General features: G+C 37.9%; 1 protein-coding gene across 5 annotated transcripts in view; it reads right to left on the bottom strand.

The window, feature by feature from the left end:
* The window catches only part of nhsl1b (NHS-like 1b), a 107375-nt gene that overhangs the window by 31831 nt on the left and 60381 nt on the right, over positions 1 to 15163 (bottom strand). Inside the window, exon 1 of one of the 5 annotated variants that reach the window (XM_081378063.1) lies at positions 12990 to 13087. The exons of the other annotated variants lie outside the window; for them this stretch is intronic. Within the exon in view, the coding sequence (XP_081234189.1) occupies positions 12990 to 13011 (22 nt within the window). The 5' untranslated portion in view covers positions 13012 to 13087. Of the gene's footprint in view, positions 1 to 12989; positions 13088 to 15163 lie in introns of those variants that run through there. 5 annotated transcript variants of the gene reach the window in all.

The following is a 15163-nucleotide window of genomic DNA, read 5'->3' as shown; positions in this document are numbered from 1 at the left end:
TAAATTAAAGCTAATTCAATATATTAATAAACTGTATTAGTCTATAAATAAACAATACAAAAAAAATACATGTTGGACAATGTCAATGTAAATAATAAAGTTAATGTTACGTTTAAAATGCCTTTCCAATGGCAGAGGTGTCAAGAGGACTGCGAAACACTGTACAATCAGCGCCATCTAGTGGTTACAATAGGTTTGAACAAAACTTTCACTCTCCTCTAAAATGGCTCATTCTGTAAGTCAGGTTTCCAGCACAGTCCCTCTGTGTTCACTTCATGTTCGGCATATAAAAACAATACTTGTGAATTTGTGCAGATCAAGCAGCATTAAGGGAGCAACATTTAATAGGGCTCAAGTAGCATCCCATCTTCTGTCCACAGCTTTGACACTCTCACTGCCTAAATCCTTCTATTCTCATTCTCTTCATTCACAGCAAGTCTCTGAGGAGCCACAGAGTTCTGGTGGAAATATCTCCTCCCTATTCTCCATCATTACAGGACCACAACTCTCTCATCAGTTCAGAGCCAAATGAATAGAGGCTGTTATGAACCGTATCATTTAGACTCGCATTTAAAAATCCCATTTTCTATATGTAATTCCACAGTATTCCAGGGTAAGGTCTTTGCAAGGTCAAGCTTGGACTAAAACTCTAAGTTTATAGACCATGTCATGTTGCTCTGTGACATATTCAAAGCATTTGTCACAGTTGACAGCAACTGATGTATATATCAGATATTGTACACTGTCTGAACAAACCTGACTTCAACAGTGCAAACAATCAGTCCTAAAGATCACATGGTAAGAAACAAATCTGATTTGTGTGCAGTGTGAACAAAGCTAAAGAGCTTTTACGTGGCCAGATGAATAAAATGCTGGTCAACTGGCAGACCTATTTATCAGAGTTAATGAGACTTAATTAAAGATTGAGCTCAAGCTAAATCAGCTGCTGTTGATTCACCTGTCCGCTTCAAGATCACAAACACCTGCTGCGTCCAAATCCTGTTACTGAGGTGTGTGTGTGTGTGTGTGTGTGTGTGTGTGTGTCTTCAACACATGACATATAAAGGAGACGTTTTACGGTAATACAACCTAACCTAGAGCTGAAAGTGAAAAGTGAATAATGGAAGACTGAATCAGATACACTGACAAATCAGTCATAGCCATGGGGGCTGGCCTGGCATTCACTGTATAAATGATCCAAAATAATTCACTTCAATTATCTCTAATGGTGGGTGAAAGTAGCCTGTCCCCGCCTTTTAACCCCTGTTGACCTTTCGTCTAATGTCATTTAGCACATTTAAGACATACGGCTTTGGGGAACCGATCAATTAATGTGCCGCCTGTCAGACCTCATGCTCTGAATCTGAGCCTCTGCTTAGAGATGACCTGCAACCTAATTACCTGACACCCTGCTCACAGAGGAAACGTACTGTAGTGTGAGACGACTAACAGACCTGAAATAAGACACAGGTAGAGATGGATACAACAGTGTGGTTCAGTGTTTGTATCTGTGGAGAAAACCACAACACTGATCAGGGCTAAACAATAAGGAGTTTGGCTGCTGGCATGGGCACTGGCCCATTTAATATATATATATATATATATATACACACACACACACACACACACACACACACACACATATAACATATTCACACACACACACACACACACACACACACACACACACACACACACACACACACACACACACACACACACACACACACACACACACACACACACACACACATATATATATAAACACATATATTTTTACAATTTACAAAAAAGTGATTTTTTCAGTTTTTCCATCTAGAAATTATATGGCTGCAATGTAACTCATATACATTTGCTGCAAAACATAACTGATTTTTTCTTTTTCAACCAAATCTAACAGATATTTTTAATATGATCACAAATCAGTCTCACAATTTTTACACAATGATTTTGAATTAACAACAACATTTATGTTTGCAAGGCATAAAAATGTGATCAATAAATGCAGGATAACAGTACTGGCCACACATTTTGATCAATGATTTTCCAATCATTTTTTAAGATTTTATTAATTCCCAAGATTATTGTCCTATGCCTGGAAATCACTTTAACTCCAAATCCATAATTTGTTTCTTCTCCCTCGTTCTACTCCGCAAACACCTGATGTCCAGCACTAAATAAAACTAGTCTTAACCCCCAATCCCCTAAAGCGATTAATCCGCCAACCAAAACTTAATTACAGCTGCCATGATGGAACAGCAGGCCCAATTAGTACCTAAACTAAACCAAACAAGCCCGAAAGACTCAGTTAGACTCAGTCTTATCATGATGGAGAGGCACTAATGTGACAGAAGTGTATGCAGAGCAGGAGTGAGCCATTTTTTAATCTCTCTCTCTCTCTCTCTCTCTCTCTCTCTCTCTCTCTCTCTCTCTCACACACACACACACACACACAAACAATTACATTCCAGTCTCAACATGACAGTAGTGACCTCCTGTCACCCTCAACCAACACACAATACAAAGAGCCACATGAAGATGCTCTCTAAAGTTAAATAATTTAGGACCCATTACAGATGCAGTGCTGGAGAGCCTGGCCTGTGATGAATATACCACTCAAACATTTAGATTTAAGATTTACAACTAAAAGAGTTAGTTCAACCAAAAATATCCATATCGGTGCCATTTCTTCAAAAAAAAAAAAAAAAAAAAAAAAAAAAAAAAACATGGATTTACATTGAGAACTATGAAATAGAGTATCATAGAGACTTAAGGGCAGGCTCTTTTGACCTGGCCACCATCTTCAACAACCCTAGGAACATCCAGAAGACCCTAGCTACTGCATAGCAATGACATATTATGTGAAACATATACACAATGTAAAATTGTTTGTGCCATAAATGCCAAAATGCCTTTGTGCAATGGATGCATTTTATTTTACTTGTGTTTAACAATCTAGTATTAATAATGTAGGGTGGGGTCCCACCATTACTTCGCTACAATTTATTTATTAGCTCATTTATAAGGCTATTGAAGTGATACCCATAGATGTTTCTTAATTGTTAGTGGTGACCTGTCGTTTTGCCCTGTTTATTGTCCAATGTATGAAAATCATGAGTATGATTGGTTAAAAAATAACATCTCACCTCAATATAGTTTTACGTATCATTCATGGCCATTGACACAGTGTTTAATACTTGGGGTTAGAGTTTGTTGTAACCCTAAGGGCCCTATTTTAACGATCTGAAACGCAAGTATCAAGTAACTTTGTGGGCGGGTCTTGGGCGCTGTTGCTATTATACCGGTGGGATAAATGACTCTTGCGCCCAATGCAAATCTAAAATGGGTTGGTCTGAAGCAGCTTCATTACTCATAGGTGTGGTTTGGGCGTAACGTGAAATAAACCAATCAGAGCGACATCTCACATTCCCTTTAAGAGCAGGCGCGCTTGTTCCATGGCGGATTGCTATTATAACGGCGGATTTGCCAGGCGCACGCCAGGAGTGGTTCACAGCCGAGGAGACCGACGTTCTCATCAGGGCCGTAAAAGAGAGAAGTTACATTGGGGATGGGAGAAACACACCCAAATTAGCATTTGGGTAAATGTGTAATCTAGATTTATGCTTATTTTTTCACATCTTCATGGACACAACAATGTGCAAGATAGGGCCCTTGGGGTTAGAGTTTGTTGTAACCCTTAGAGTAAGTATGTAAGTATGTAGGTTAGAGTAAGTATGTAAGTACCACTAACAATTAAGAAACTCTTGTCATCTAAAAAACAAAAGCAGCAGCCTTCCACAATGATTGACAGCTCTCAGTCCTCAGGACACTGACCTCACACAGTGACACTTCTTTACAGTTGAGTAGCTCCACCCCTACTCTAAATGACGGAGGGAAACATATGTTGAAAGAGGTGGGGGTGGGAGAAAGACAGAAAGAGAGAAAGGCAATGGGACAGAAAGAGAGGGAGATGAAAAAAGGAAAGGAGTAAGAGAATCCACCTGTCTTTAAGGAATGGTAACATAAGCAATGAGGTTTCTTTTGTCCCCGTCCTGCCATCAGCAGGGGTTATATGTGCATGCCTGAGGGGACTCGACGATTAACAAAGTGCCTTTGTCATGCTGCAGAACTGAACTGTAAGAGTTAGTTAGGCAGGGTAAAGACGAAGCCTTTTGTATTCACAATTCACAGCAAGGGGCTAAGGCTACCCACAATTCCTCACTGAGATTAAGGATACAAGGACCTCTGCAAACAATAGCAACGGACCAAAATAACTCCTCCTTAAGCAGGGGTCTGATGGTCATCAGGGCAGTCAGTCATTCTTAATCTGCCCTGAGGTGGCCGCTGGGGCCAGGCTAATGATGCCAATACATGCTCTTATACTGGAGTCTCAAACGATGCTTAACGGACAAATGCTGGATAGATCCAGGTACTCGTTCACCGTCATAATCATCCTCTAGGAACTGGATGATGACTATAATATTGAATTGGTGGCCTAGATACTCCTCTGTAATAGGGCTGGGCGATATGGCCCAAACAATTATCACAATAAACATTTTCATATCAGTCGATATCGATAATTATCCCGATAAATGTCAAATCTTTCTTTTAAGTTCAAAGGTGATAAGTGAAAGTTGTAGAAACCAGACAGTTAATTGTGGTTTAAACTACTCTTTATTATCAGAACATGACAAACACAGGAGAACATCTCACAAATCTGAGGTCGAATATTCTTCGGCACAGTTTGCAGTGCAGGCTGCAATATTAATAATATCATGAGTTTTGTCTCTTAGAAAAACACATTTTACAGTAGCATGAGTTGACAGTAGCAGTAGCTTGAGTTAGGATGCAGATGTACATTTATGTTCATTAACAAAAACATTAACATTGTAAAAATTGAGACCTCATAAGGTCAAATTTAAATATTCTGCCTGTTTGAGTTGGGATTTTACTTTTTTAAATCTCACTACCATGGTAAAATGTAACTAAATGTTTTTTGTTAGGAAAAACCATAGCCAAATTTTTTTATTGAATAAATACAAATGCTATAGCTTAACAAAAAATACTGTAATCATATTCCATTACTCATTTAATACATGTCTAAATGAATAATATAATGACATTCAATATGAATATACCACATTTCTGGCATAATACCATGGTGCAGTTCAGGGGTAGACTGGCCATCTGGAGCACCGAGAGTTTTCCCGGTGAGACGCTGTACAATGTGGGCCGACCAGTTAGTGTTACTACAGTAAATCCATGGTAAATGATGGTGATTTGTAGATTGAAAAGAATCGTTCATGGCACAATGTTTCTCCTGTTTGTCAGTGCTTTCTGTTTTATCTGGTATTAACTAATTTGAATCACAAAGACAAATAGTGCTGTTTCGTTCCGCTTTTATCATTTTATCACACTTTTGTTATAACTGTATCGAGGAAAATGATATTGCGCTAATTATCGTTTGCGTTTTATCACCAAGCCCTACTCTGTAACACTTTATGGACAGTATTTTGCTCTGACCATCTACTGTACATCAGTCTCTCATATTCTCCAGGGTATCCATCTTCTATGATTTTCTCATTGCTTCTGCCAACAATGCATTTTGGCTCTGATTTCCAACTCCTTTGAGAAATGAATTTCTTTAAACATGTCTCATTATTCAGTGTCTGCTCCTGCCAGTTTCTGTCAGTCCCGAGAGGATAAACAGAACAATTGACCAACCCCTGGCCACAATGCTTGAGCTCGGCTTAGCAGAGATCTGTGAAACACCTGCTCAGCGTCTTATACTGTAACCCTACTTCATCCATGACAAGTGTCACAGAACAATACAAGATTCAGAGAAAGAAAGAAAAATAACTGGCAAAAGAGAGGAAAAAGAGAGAGGGTGTGAGTTTACACTTATATATACTAAGACTGTTAATTCAGCAGGGCATGACAGTAGTGTGCTAAACACAATGCAGAGCTGATCTATGGAGCATCTTGAGCTGTCACAATACATTAGCTCAGACCGTCGGCTCTACAATTACACTAGAGCAACCCAGATCAACTTTAAAACTAAACTCTACAGACACTGAACACCTTTCTTGAGAAGAAACAATTAGGCCACACCAGCCCATGCAGTAAATATTTTAAAATTAAATGTATATTTTTTTAATACATTTGTTAAATCATTTATTACTAAATGAAATACAAACAGTCTAAAGTAAACATGAGTCGAGTACTATTATCTGTGCAAAAGTTGTTGCAATGTTATGCAGCCCATCCAAATAAATTGCTAGGGTCTTATGGGTGGGTACCAGGTGGATGCTTAATGGCCCAAGTCTAAAGTCTCATCTCTATATAAGTCTGCATGAAAATAAAATTCAGCTAATTTCTATTTTCTAAATGCATGTTATAGACCTTATTGTGAGCAATCCAACCGTGCATGTTTATTATTTTAAATAATTATTTGACCTTAAGTTGTTATGTTTAATCAGTGAAAGACTTCTCTCAGGTGATGTATGCAGGACTTCTCCGATCATCTAATCCGCTTAAACCCCCGCCTGCAAGCTTGCCTTCATCTGACTCCACTTTTGAGTGCAATGCTCACATCTCAAAATTCAATCAACAACCGATACATAGAATCAAACCCTAAATTTGTTCATTTTCCGTAATCTATTACACTTGGATTTATGTCACAAGAAAAGATCGCTACATCCGTTTCATTGTGACTTTAATGTGAGTCTATGGGATTTGATCATATTATCATTCACTATGCAACACAACGTATTGTGTTGAAGCTAATATGTATGACTCAAAGCTTTTTTTTCCTAACAAATGTGACCCTGGATCACAAAACCAGTCATAAGTCGCACAGGTATATTTGTGGCAATAGCCAACAATACATTGCATGGGTCAAAATTATCGATTTTTCTTTTATGCCAAAAATCATGAGGATATTAAGTAAAGATCATGTTCCATGAAGATATTTAGTAAATTTCCTACCGTAAATATATATAAAAATGTGTTTTTGTGAGTGAATGCAGCACAATCACCAACATAAATGGACAACTTTAAAGGAGATTTTCTCAATATTTCGATTTTTTTGCACCCTCAGATTCCAGATTTACATAATAGTTGTATCTCAGCCAAATATCGCCCTATCATAACAAACCATACATCAATGGAAAGCTTATTTATTCAGCTTCCAGATTATGTATAAATCTCAATTTCATAAAATTTACACATGTGACTGGTTTTGTCATCCAGGGTCACAATGTTCTTTTTTCTGTAGTCACTGCCATATCCATTTATTTCTATACAGTATCAATCATACAGTATGTCTAAAACCTCCATTAAAGCCTTTTTCGTCGTTCTTATAACCTGCATTATAAAGTATCTCCATCTTTTATATCACACCTTCTCCTCCCTCTTCAATCTGAAGCTCATTCACACTCCTTCATTGTTCCCCTCTTCACCTCTCCGTTCCATTTCCTCCCCTTCACTGGTTTCATCAGATAATAATTGACTCGGTGAGGTGATGGGACGCTGTATCTGGGTCAGTTCTGTCCCTTCCATCAGAATCAGGAAAAGATCAGTCAGCTGTTTCCTATTGTCATGGGTTCCCATGGGCATCTGGGTCAGATCTCTTCTGTTTCTTATCATTCTACTGTATCTGAGCATCTGATATGACTCATTATAGACAATCAATACATGCTAACAAATGTTTAAAGAGTTTAATCTAGACAACTAAACACTATGCATGATTAAAGACTCTTTGAAATGGGCTTAAACAGCTCAAATACATCCACATCTATCAGCCTCTCACCTTTTGCACTTGACTTTTCCGGCACACTTAATAATATAACCTTTAGAGTCACTCATTGATCGCATATATTGGTAAATCATGAACGGCCAACCGTCCATATGTGTGATGCTATGAACGATCAATAAATGGCCTTCGGCGTGATACTGAGTGAATGAAGCTAACCTTATTAAGGACAGGAAGAGAAGGGGCCCCAAGGGGTCAAGCCAAAGATATTCACTCGCATCTCTAAAGGTCAAAGGTCACAAAGTCTTAACAGAACAATCTGTGCGCCGATTGGCTTATAAGCCACAGACAAAAGCAGTCACACCAAAGACGATGACAGCGGACACGGCATGTTCTGACACAAGCAAGCACAGCCGCTAAAAGCAACGTAAATGGTGTTTGCAAAGACTTTTAGTTCAGAAAGTTCAGAAAAAGTGCTGCCTAATCAGTTTTTGTATTCACATTTCTCAGGATATCTTCTTTTATGTTCCACAAAAGAAAGAAAGTCATACAAGATTGGATGAGCTCTCTTTAAATAACCTTTTCAACACATATTTAGTGCTGTCAAGTTGTCATTGGACTGTTATTTGGACGTTTCCATTCATATCAAACTAAACTAGCGACTAAATTCTCTAGAATGACACTAGCCAACCTATTACAACATTCAAAACCATACTTATACTCACAGGGAAAGCAAGACAGAGAGTTCCTCTTGCAACAGGACTGAGAGCGTGTGAGTGTGTCCCCTTGTGATCCTTTGCCCTCCACTCTTAGCATTGGTTTAGGGGTCCACAGTGATTCGGGTCTCTGATGGACCTTCGAGGCCAGCAGTCTGCGTCTGATCCCGCACTCGCTCCTGCTGCTGGGGGTCTGGGTTGGATCCAGGGCCGAAGACTGGAGCTGTGAGGGTGGAGTGTTGCCCATCTTGCAGGTGCAAAGGTTGGCATCCCGCTCTTGGAAGCAGCAGTCCACTACATGCACGATAGAGAGGTGTTGAGCATATGTCAGCGTGCTGAAGGATCCTCAGGCCCGGAGCTGTCCTGGGGGCGGTCCTAGGTTTGACCCCCTCCCTCTAACCCAATCCCTTCATCCGCCAACTTCAGATCTGTCCCCTGCCCTCCTGTCTTCAGTCCTGGGAGGGGGAGGGGCAGTGGGCGGGGCTTGATCTTTGCAGCACATGAGGGACTCTCAGTGGACAAACCCCTCTCCTCCTCTCCACACTCTTTTCTTTTGGTCTGCTTGAATGAGGCTGCTTGAATTGAATTGATTTGCGCAAACAAAAGCCGCAATCGGCAGAGTGTCAGATTACACACAGGGTTGCATATTTAAAACAAGCCAAAAAAAAAAAAAAAAAAGAAATGATCTGCTACTCTGTAAATTCATCAACATCAAGAACTCCCAATTTAGAAAGTTTAAAATGTTAGATGGTCATTATTAAAAAATTATTAAAAAAAAAGAAAAGGAAATGTATGTTTTTCTTTGTAACCTTGTAAATGTTCTTATTTAGAACTGCTTAGTAAATATTAAGGGAACACTTTCCAATGAAGTCCCATTAGTTAATGCATTTTTAGGTCATGTTTGCTCTGATCATTTAATAATATTAACAGATAAAACTTTGGTTTTACTGATGTATAAGTAAATTAACATTAAAATTAATAAATGCTTTAGAAGTATTTTGTAATGTGGTTATTAACTAGTTAACAAATTGAACCTTAATGTAAAGTGTTAATTATCTTATTAATCAAAAATCATATATAATACAAATATTAAAATTAAATAATAAAACAAGCAAAAACATTCTCTACTATACAGGGACTCACAGTTTAGAAAGTTTCAGATGTTGGAGAACTGATGTTTCAAGCAATGGCGGTTAGAGAAAAAAAAAAACATTAATAAACTAGAAAACATCTCAAGCTGTTAACACAGACATCTTCATGTGTTACTTCAGACAGTTTTTGGGGATCTGATATTGGGTTATGTGAGGGAGCGCAGTCGTGAAGCTATTGCTGATCTCTCCACCTCTCTGGACGCAAATGAGGGCGCACCGTCATCCTCTTTATCCCACCATCGTTTTGGTCAGTGTTTGGCTCCTCTTGCTCATCTCGGGTTAATCTCTTAACCCAGATTATCAGACAGACACACACAGTCACACAGATGCCCTCATTTACAGGTAATTAAGCCTAGATGCAAAAGCACAAGCACCTCGCCTGCACAGAAACAGGTTGATGTCTATTAGCTTTTGGTAAACGTCAAACACAGAGCTAGCCTTCCACTGAATTACATATTATCTATACCAGATTTAGTCTAAATTGCACATTAAACCACAAGATCCTTATAAAACAGCCACCAAAGGGATATTCTTTCTTAAAACCGAGGCATACCTTCGATATAAAAAAGAGGGGAAAAAAGGGCAAATAAAAAAAAGAGCAAAGTCAAATTACATTTCCAGACAGAGACTCAGCAGAAAACCCAGCCAAAGAAAAAACTAATCAGACTTCCTGTACCATCAGAAGTGATTGAGTTCACTGCTATACAGTCCTACTGAGTGTTGTTTAATATGAGCGTTTAATCACGTGTGGTCGTGTGCTAATCTAAATACAATCTGATTAAAGTGAATTGAGTTGGGTGCTGCTAACCTGCTGAGATGGCAACTTGCTAGCTTTGGACAATCACAGTTTAGTGAACAGGACTGTTTACAAAGAGAGAAACAGCGCCCTCTAGCGGTGGATGGGATATTAAACTGCATTACGGTTGGGCAACAATAACCTGGTGAACCATTCAAGTATTAATATACAACATATTGTAATACTTAGCCTAACATCTGGCACAAACTGAAACTAACCCAAATACCCTACCCTCATCCTCTTTCCTTTCAACAGTAACAGAAGTGTCACAACAAAAGCTTAAGATCTACAGAAATTCTATAAGAAAATATCAGATGTTCTTCAGAAACCATGTGATACTACATAAGTATGTGACTGTCATGTGGCGTCTGAAGTAACATAGCACTTAGCATGCTGTAAAATGACCAGCAAGGAATGTGGCAGACAGTAAGCGTGAGAACTCCTCGTGGGGGTCAAAGTGTAGGCGATGTCAACCTGGGAGTCACAACCTCTCATATACCAGAAGCACAGGTGTGTGTAGTATTGCAGGATCGAGGAGGTCATGGATGGTAATAACCAAAACAGAATCAAGGTTAACAAGAACAACAACACACTGCAACTCAAGTGTTTTATTTTTGCAACCTTGTTAAATGTTCTCATATCATATGTGAAGATCTAGGCTAATTAATTAATATTAACTAAAAAAAAATAAAGACATGAGTATAAAAGAATTGATCTGATACTATAAATGTGAACAAAAATTCTGAACGAAAACACAAAATTTCCAAATCCTGATTTTGAGAATACTAGTGTATTTGGTCAAAAAGAAGCCTGATGTCTGATTTACGTATAACGACTACAGTTTTTCTGATCATCTATTAAGGTTCCCTGTCATCATAGGCAGATGGAACAATTTAGTCACTTAAAACCAAAATAAAACCAAAGTTAAAACTAGTAATTTTCCAGAGATACAAAATAAACAAAACACTATTAATAAAAAATATTCATGAATAATTCAAACTAAATCGGACCAACAAACGGTGGTGGTGCATGTGACCGTCTATAATGTTGTTTTGCTTCACATGGCGGCTATAATTGTCTTACATGCTCTAGTTTATATATAGATTAACTCTGAACTTAGGGGTTATGTAGGTCTCCCATGCATAGCTACAGGGTCTCAGTTGTATATCTAAACATACATGCATACATGGCTAAAGTTACACAAACAAACTCTACACACATATCCTCACCGACACTGCATACTTCATACCGATGCACACTAAATCTGGTTTAACTGGCTTGAGTAAGTGCCAGTTAAATCTGAAATCTATTCAGACTTCAAAATCAAATTTCCCAATCAGAATTCTGTTCCTTCATTTTGCAGTAAAATAGAAAGCCAAACATCTATTTATTAATCAATCTGGCCAGACCACATTTTCAAACTTCAAAAAAAGAAAAAAGAAAGAAATCCAGTAAATTGGCATGGAGGCAGCATCTTGGGTCAAATCAAAAGTTATGCAAACCTGCGTCTTTCTCTAATGAGGCCGATTTATGCTTGATCTGCTCTTCCATCTGAAAATTCACTCATCGTTAAAAGTCTGCAGAAGTAGGGCAACATTTAGGTAGATGAGTTCAGAAATCTATTTATCGTTGCATGCCAGAAAACTATATTGGTGCATGCCAGAAAAAAACAAACAGCAATAGCCAATAGTTGGTAAAATGTAAATAAGGTAAAAATTATACATAACGAGTTGCAGTATGATCTAGTAATATATTATTATCATTTTTTAATTATTAAGTAGAGGGATATATATCCCTCTACTTAATAATTAAAAATATTTTGCTTAATATATATATATATATATATGCTTAATCCTTTTAAACTAGTAGTCATGACTAAATGAATTCAAAGAGATAAAACAATAAAAATGTTGAAAAATATTAATTTAATAACATACAAAAGTAAGTTAGTAGTCAATAGTTTTTTTTTTAGGTGACAGCAGATGCAACATAATGCAAAAGGGGAGTTTGCCATAAAAATGATCTACTACTGCTCTAAAAAAATCATTTACATATGACTTAATAATGCTGAAAATATCATACAAAGGGAGAAAGATAAACAAAGAGAGCGCCAGGGAACAAGAAAGCGTGAGGTATCTGGGCGAACACACTTCTGATGTCCACAGCACACGGGCCAGAGCTCTGCCACGACACATGCCTGCAGCAACTGTGCCTTCAACAGCTGACTAGCACACACTCACAACATTTACACAGATTCAGCCACTCCAACAAACAACAAAACCACAAACAAGATGGAATTGAATTCTTATACTTCAATATATATCAACATGAAAATAAAAAAAGGGCAAATTGCTACAGAAAAAGGAAAGGAAAAGGGACAAACAAAGGAAACAGACAGAGAGGAAATCCCAAAGCAAGAAGAGATTTTACCAACCACAAAAACCCTCCTTCCCCTTTAATATCAAGCAAATATCCTCCTACTGTCAATCATTCTCTTAAACACACACACACACGTGGACACATACAACAAAACACAGCATGCATGCAGACACACACACATACAAATGTCCCACCTTCCAGGCATGACATGGCCATCAGATGTCCATCAGAGATTCCTGGAGATATCAATCCCACACCCGTGAGCGAGCCCGTATCCAGACTCACAGGGAACATACTGTATGCAAACTCACGGACACTCCCTCTCTGTCACTCTCTCTCTCCGGCTCTCTCGTTCTCATACCACAAACACTCCCCCTTTCCCATCATCTCTTCCTTGTTTATCTCACTCCCTGGCCTTTTTCTTGCTCAATCTTTCTCTGCATTTTTCCACTTTCAAAGACATGTATGGACACGCAGGGCACATTGTTGTTTAAAAAAATAACCGTAACAGTTGCGCCACATCTGAACACGATAGCATGCCAAAAGCAGTATGTCAAATGAGTAAGTTACTATGTCTGCAGTATTTAGGGTGAGGTATTGACAGGAGTTGATTCTGATTCAAAATTTGATCCAAAATTCACAATTCAGATCCGATCCAGATTCTTTTGGATATTTTTTTTAAGAACCTGTGATACTTTTTTCAGGGTTTACTGATGAATAAAAAGTTAAAAAGAACAGCATTTATTCAAAATAGAAATCTTTTCTAACAATATAAGTCTTTACTGTCACTTTTTATCAATTTAACACATCCCTGCTGTTCTTTTTTTAACTTTTTATTCATCAAAGAATCCTGAAAAAAGTATCACAGATTATTAAAAAAAATTTAAGCAGCACAACTGTCTCCAAGACTGATAATAAATCAGCATATTAGAATGATTTCTGAAGGATCATATCATATGACTCTGAAGACTGGAGTAAATGAAAGATAAATTATGTTATTATTAATATAATATTATGCAGCTACTCCAATTTATTGTTGAAATATAAACATTTAAATGGTGGCTGTCATAAAAACGTATGACAGATTTATTTAATCATAAGACATAACTCACAGGTGATTTCTTTCATATCATGTCACATGTGTTATTATAACTAGTAAAGAGGAAGAGATGATCACGTGCGCTTCATGCAGCCGCTTGAACTGACAGGGATCTGTGACGCTACATTAAAGAGTGACAAAATTACATTTGAATATGAAAGATTGGACTTTTTTTTTTATCTGAAGCATGATTATAATAGCGATTATTGGGTGGGAGTTGTAATAATGTTTAGTGAAGCTTTATTCACGCATCAGAAGATTAACAGCAGCACAGACTAAAAGATCAATCTTTGGACTTCAGAATTGATTTCAGATCATCAAAATGAGAAATACTGTCAACCCAGCCCTAGCAATATTCATAAAAACAATATGCAAAAAAAAAAAAAACCCTGATGACCTACTTGCTAAGCAAGTCTCCAATAGATATTTTACCATCCTGAGGTCATAAAAGAGAAAAATTGTCATTACACATTCAGGTTTTTGAATTTGGAACTCAATTTTGCTCACACAATAATAATTCATGTCCTGTGAAAAGCAAATACAGCACAGTGTCAGTAACACACACCTACACAAGCACGTGTGTGCATTTGTAAATGTTTTGGGACAGTCAGCAGTTCCAGGACAGAGGAGGGCTCAGGCTTTCCCTCTTTTTGAACTGTGCTCTGATAAACCACAATCACTTAATCCCTCGTAACACTGTGTTGCTGTGTTATCAAAACCAGTAACAGCTTAACAGCTGTCCCGGCTGGCCATTTCAGCATCAACCCCCTTCACAGACAGTCCTGTTTGTTTGCGATTGTGTGCCAAATACATGTGGTTTTATGGAGATCTTTCACTGCTCTAAGCTATGTGCTTACATGCCAGCTGCATGTGCCACAATCAGCTTAACTGCACATTTATGGATGGATGCAGCTTAGACTCTGGTCATTTACAGGAGCGGACACTATAAGGTACAGGTTTGATCACTATCATCATCATTGAGAAGAGCAGGAAATGACATCAGGTGGACTCAAAGCAAATTAGTGAGCACTGTAATGGTACCTATAAGGGTTCATTGATTTCCAATGAAAAAAAAAACAAAACACTGACATGGTTTGGGAGAGAGACAACTGATGATCTAAGAAAAGTCTCATTCAGGGAAAAAAAGTATGTTCAATTGCATTTAGGATTAAATTTATACATGAAACTTCTCTCCAATGGTAAGAATTGACAGTACAAACACTAATGATGAAAGCAGCTAATGAGCTAAATAGTGACGAACAGCGATAT

This window comes from Scardinius erythrophthalmus, assembly GCF_964197995.2.
Source record: "Scardinius erythrophthalmus genome assembly, chromosome: 11".
Taxonomy (NCBI): domain Eukaryota; kingdom Metazoa; phylum Chordata; class Actinopteri; order Cypriniformes; family Leuciscidae; genus Scardinius; species Scardinius erythrophthalmus.
Note: the sequence above shows the minus strand (reverse complement) of the source record. Positions and strands in the feature narration are given on the sequence as shown.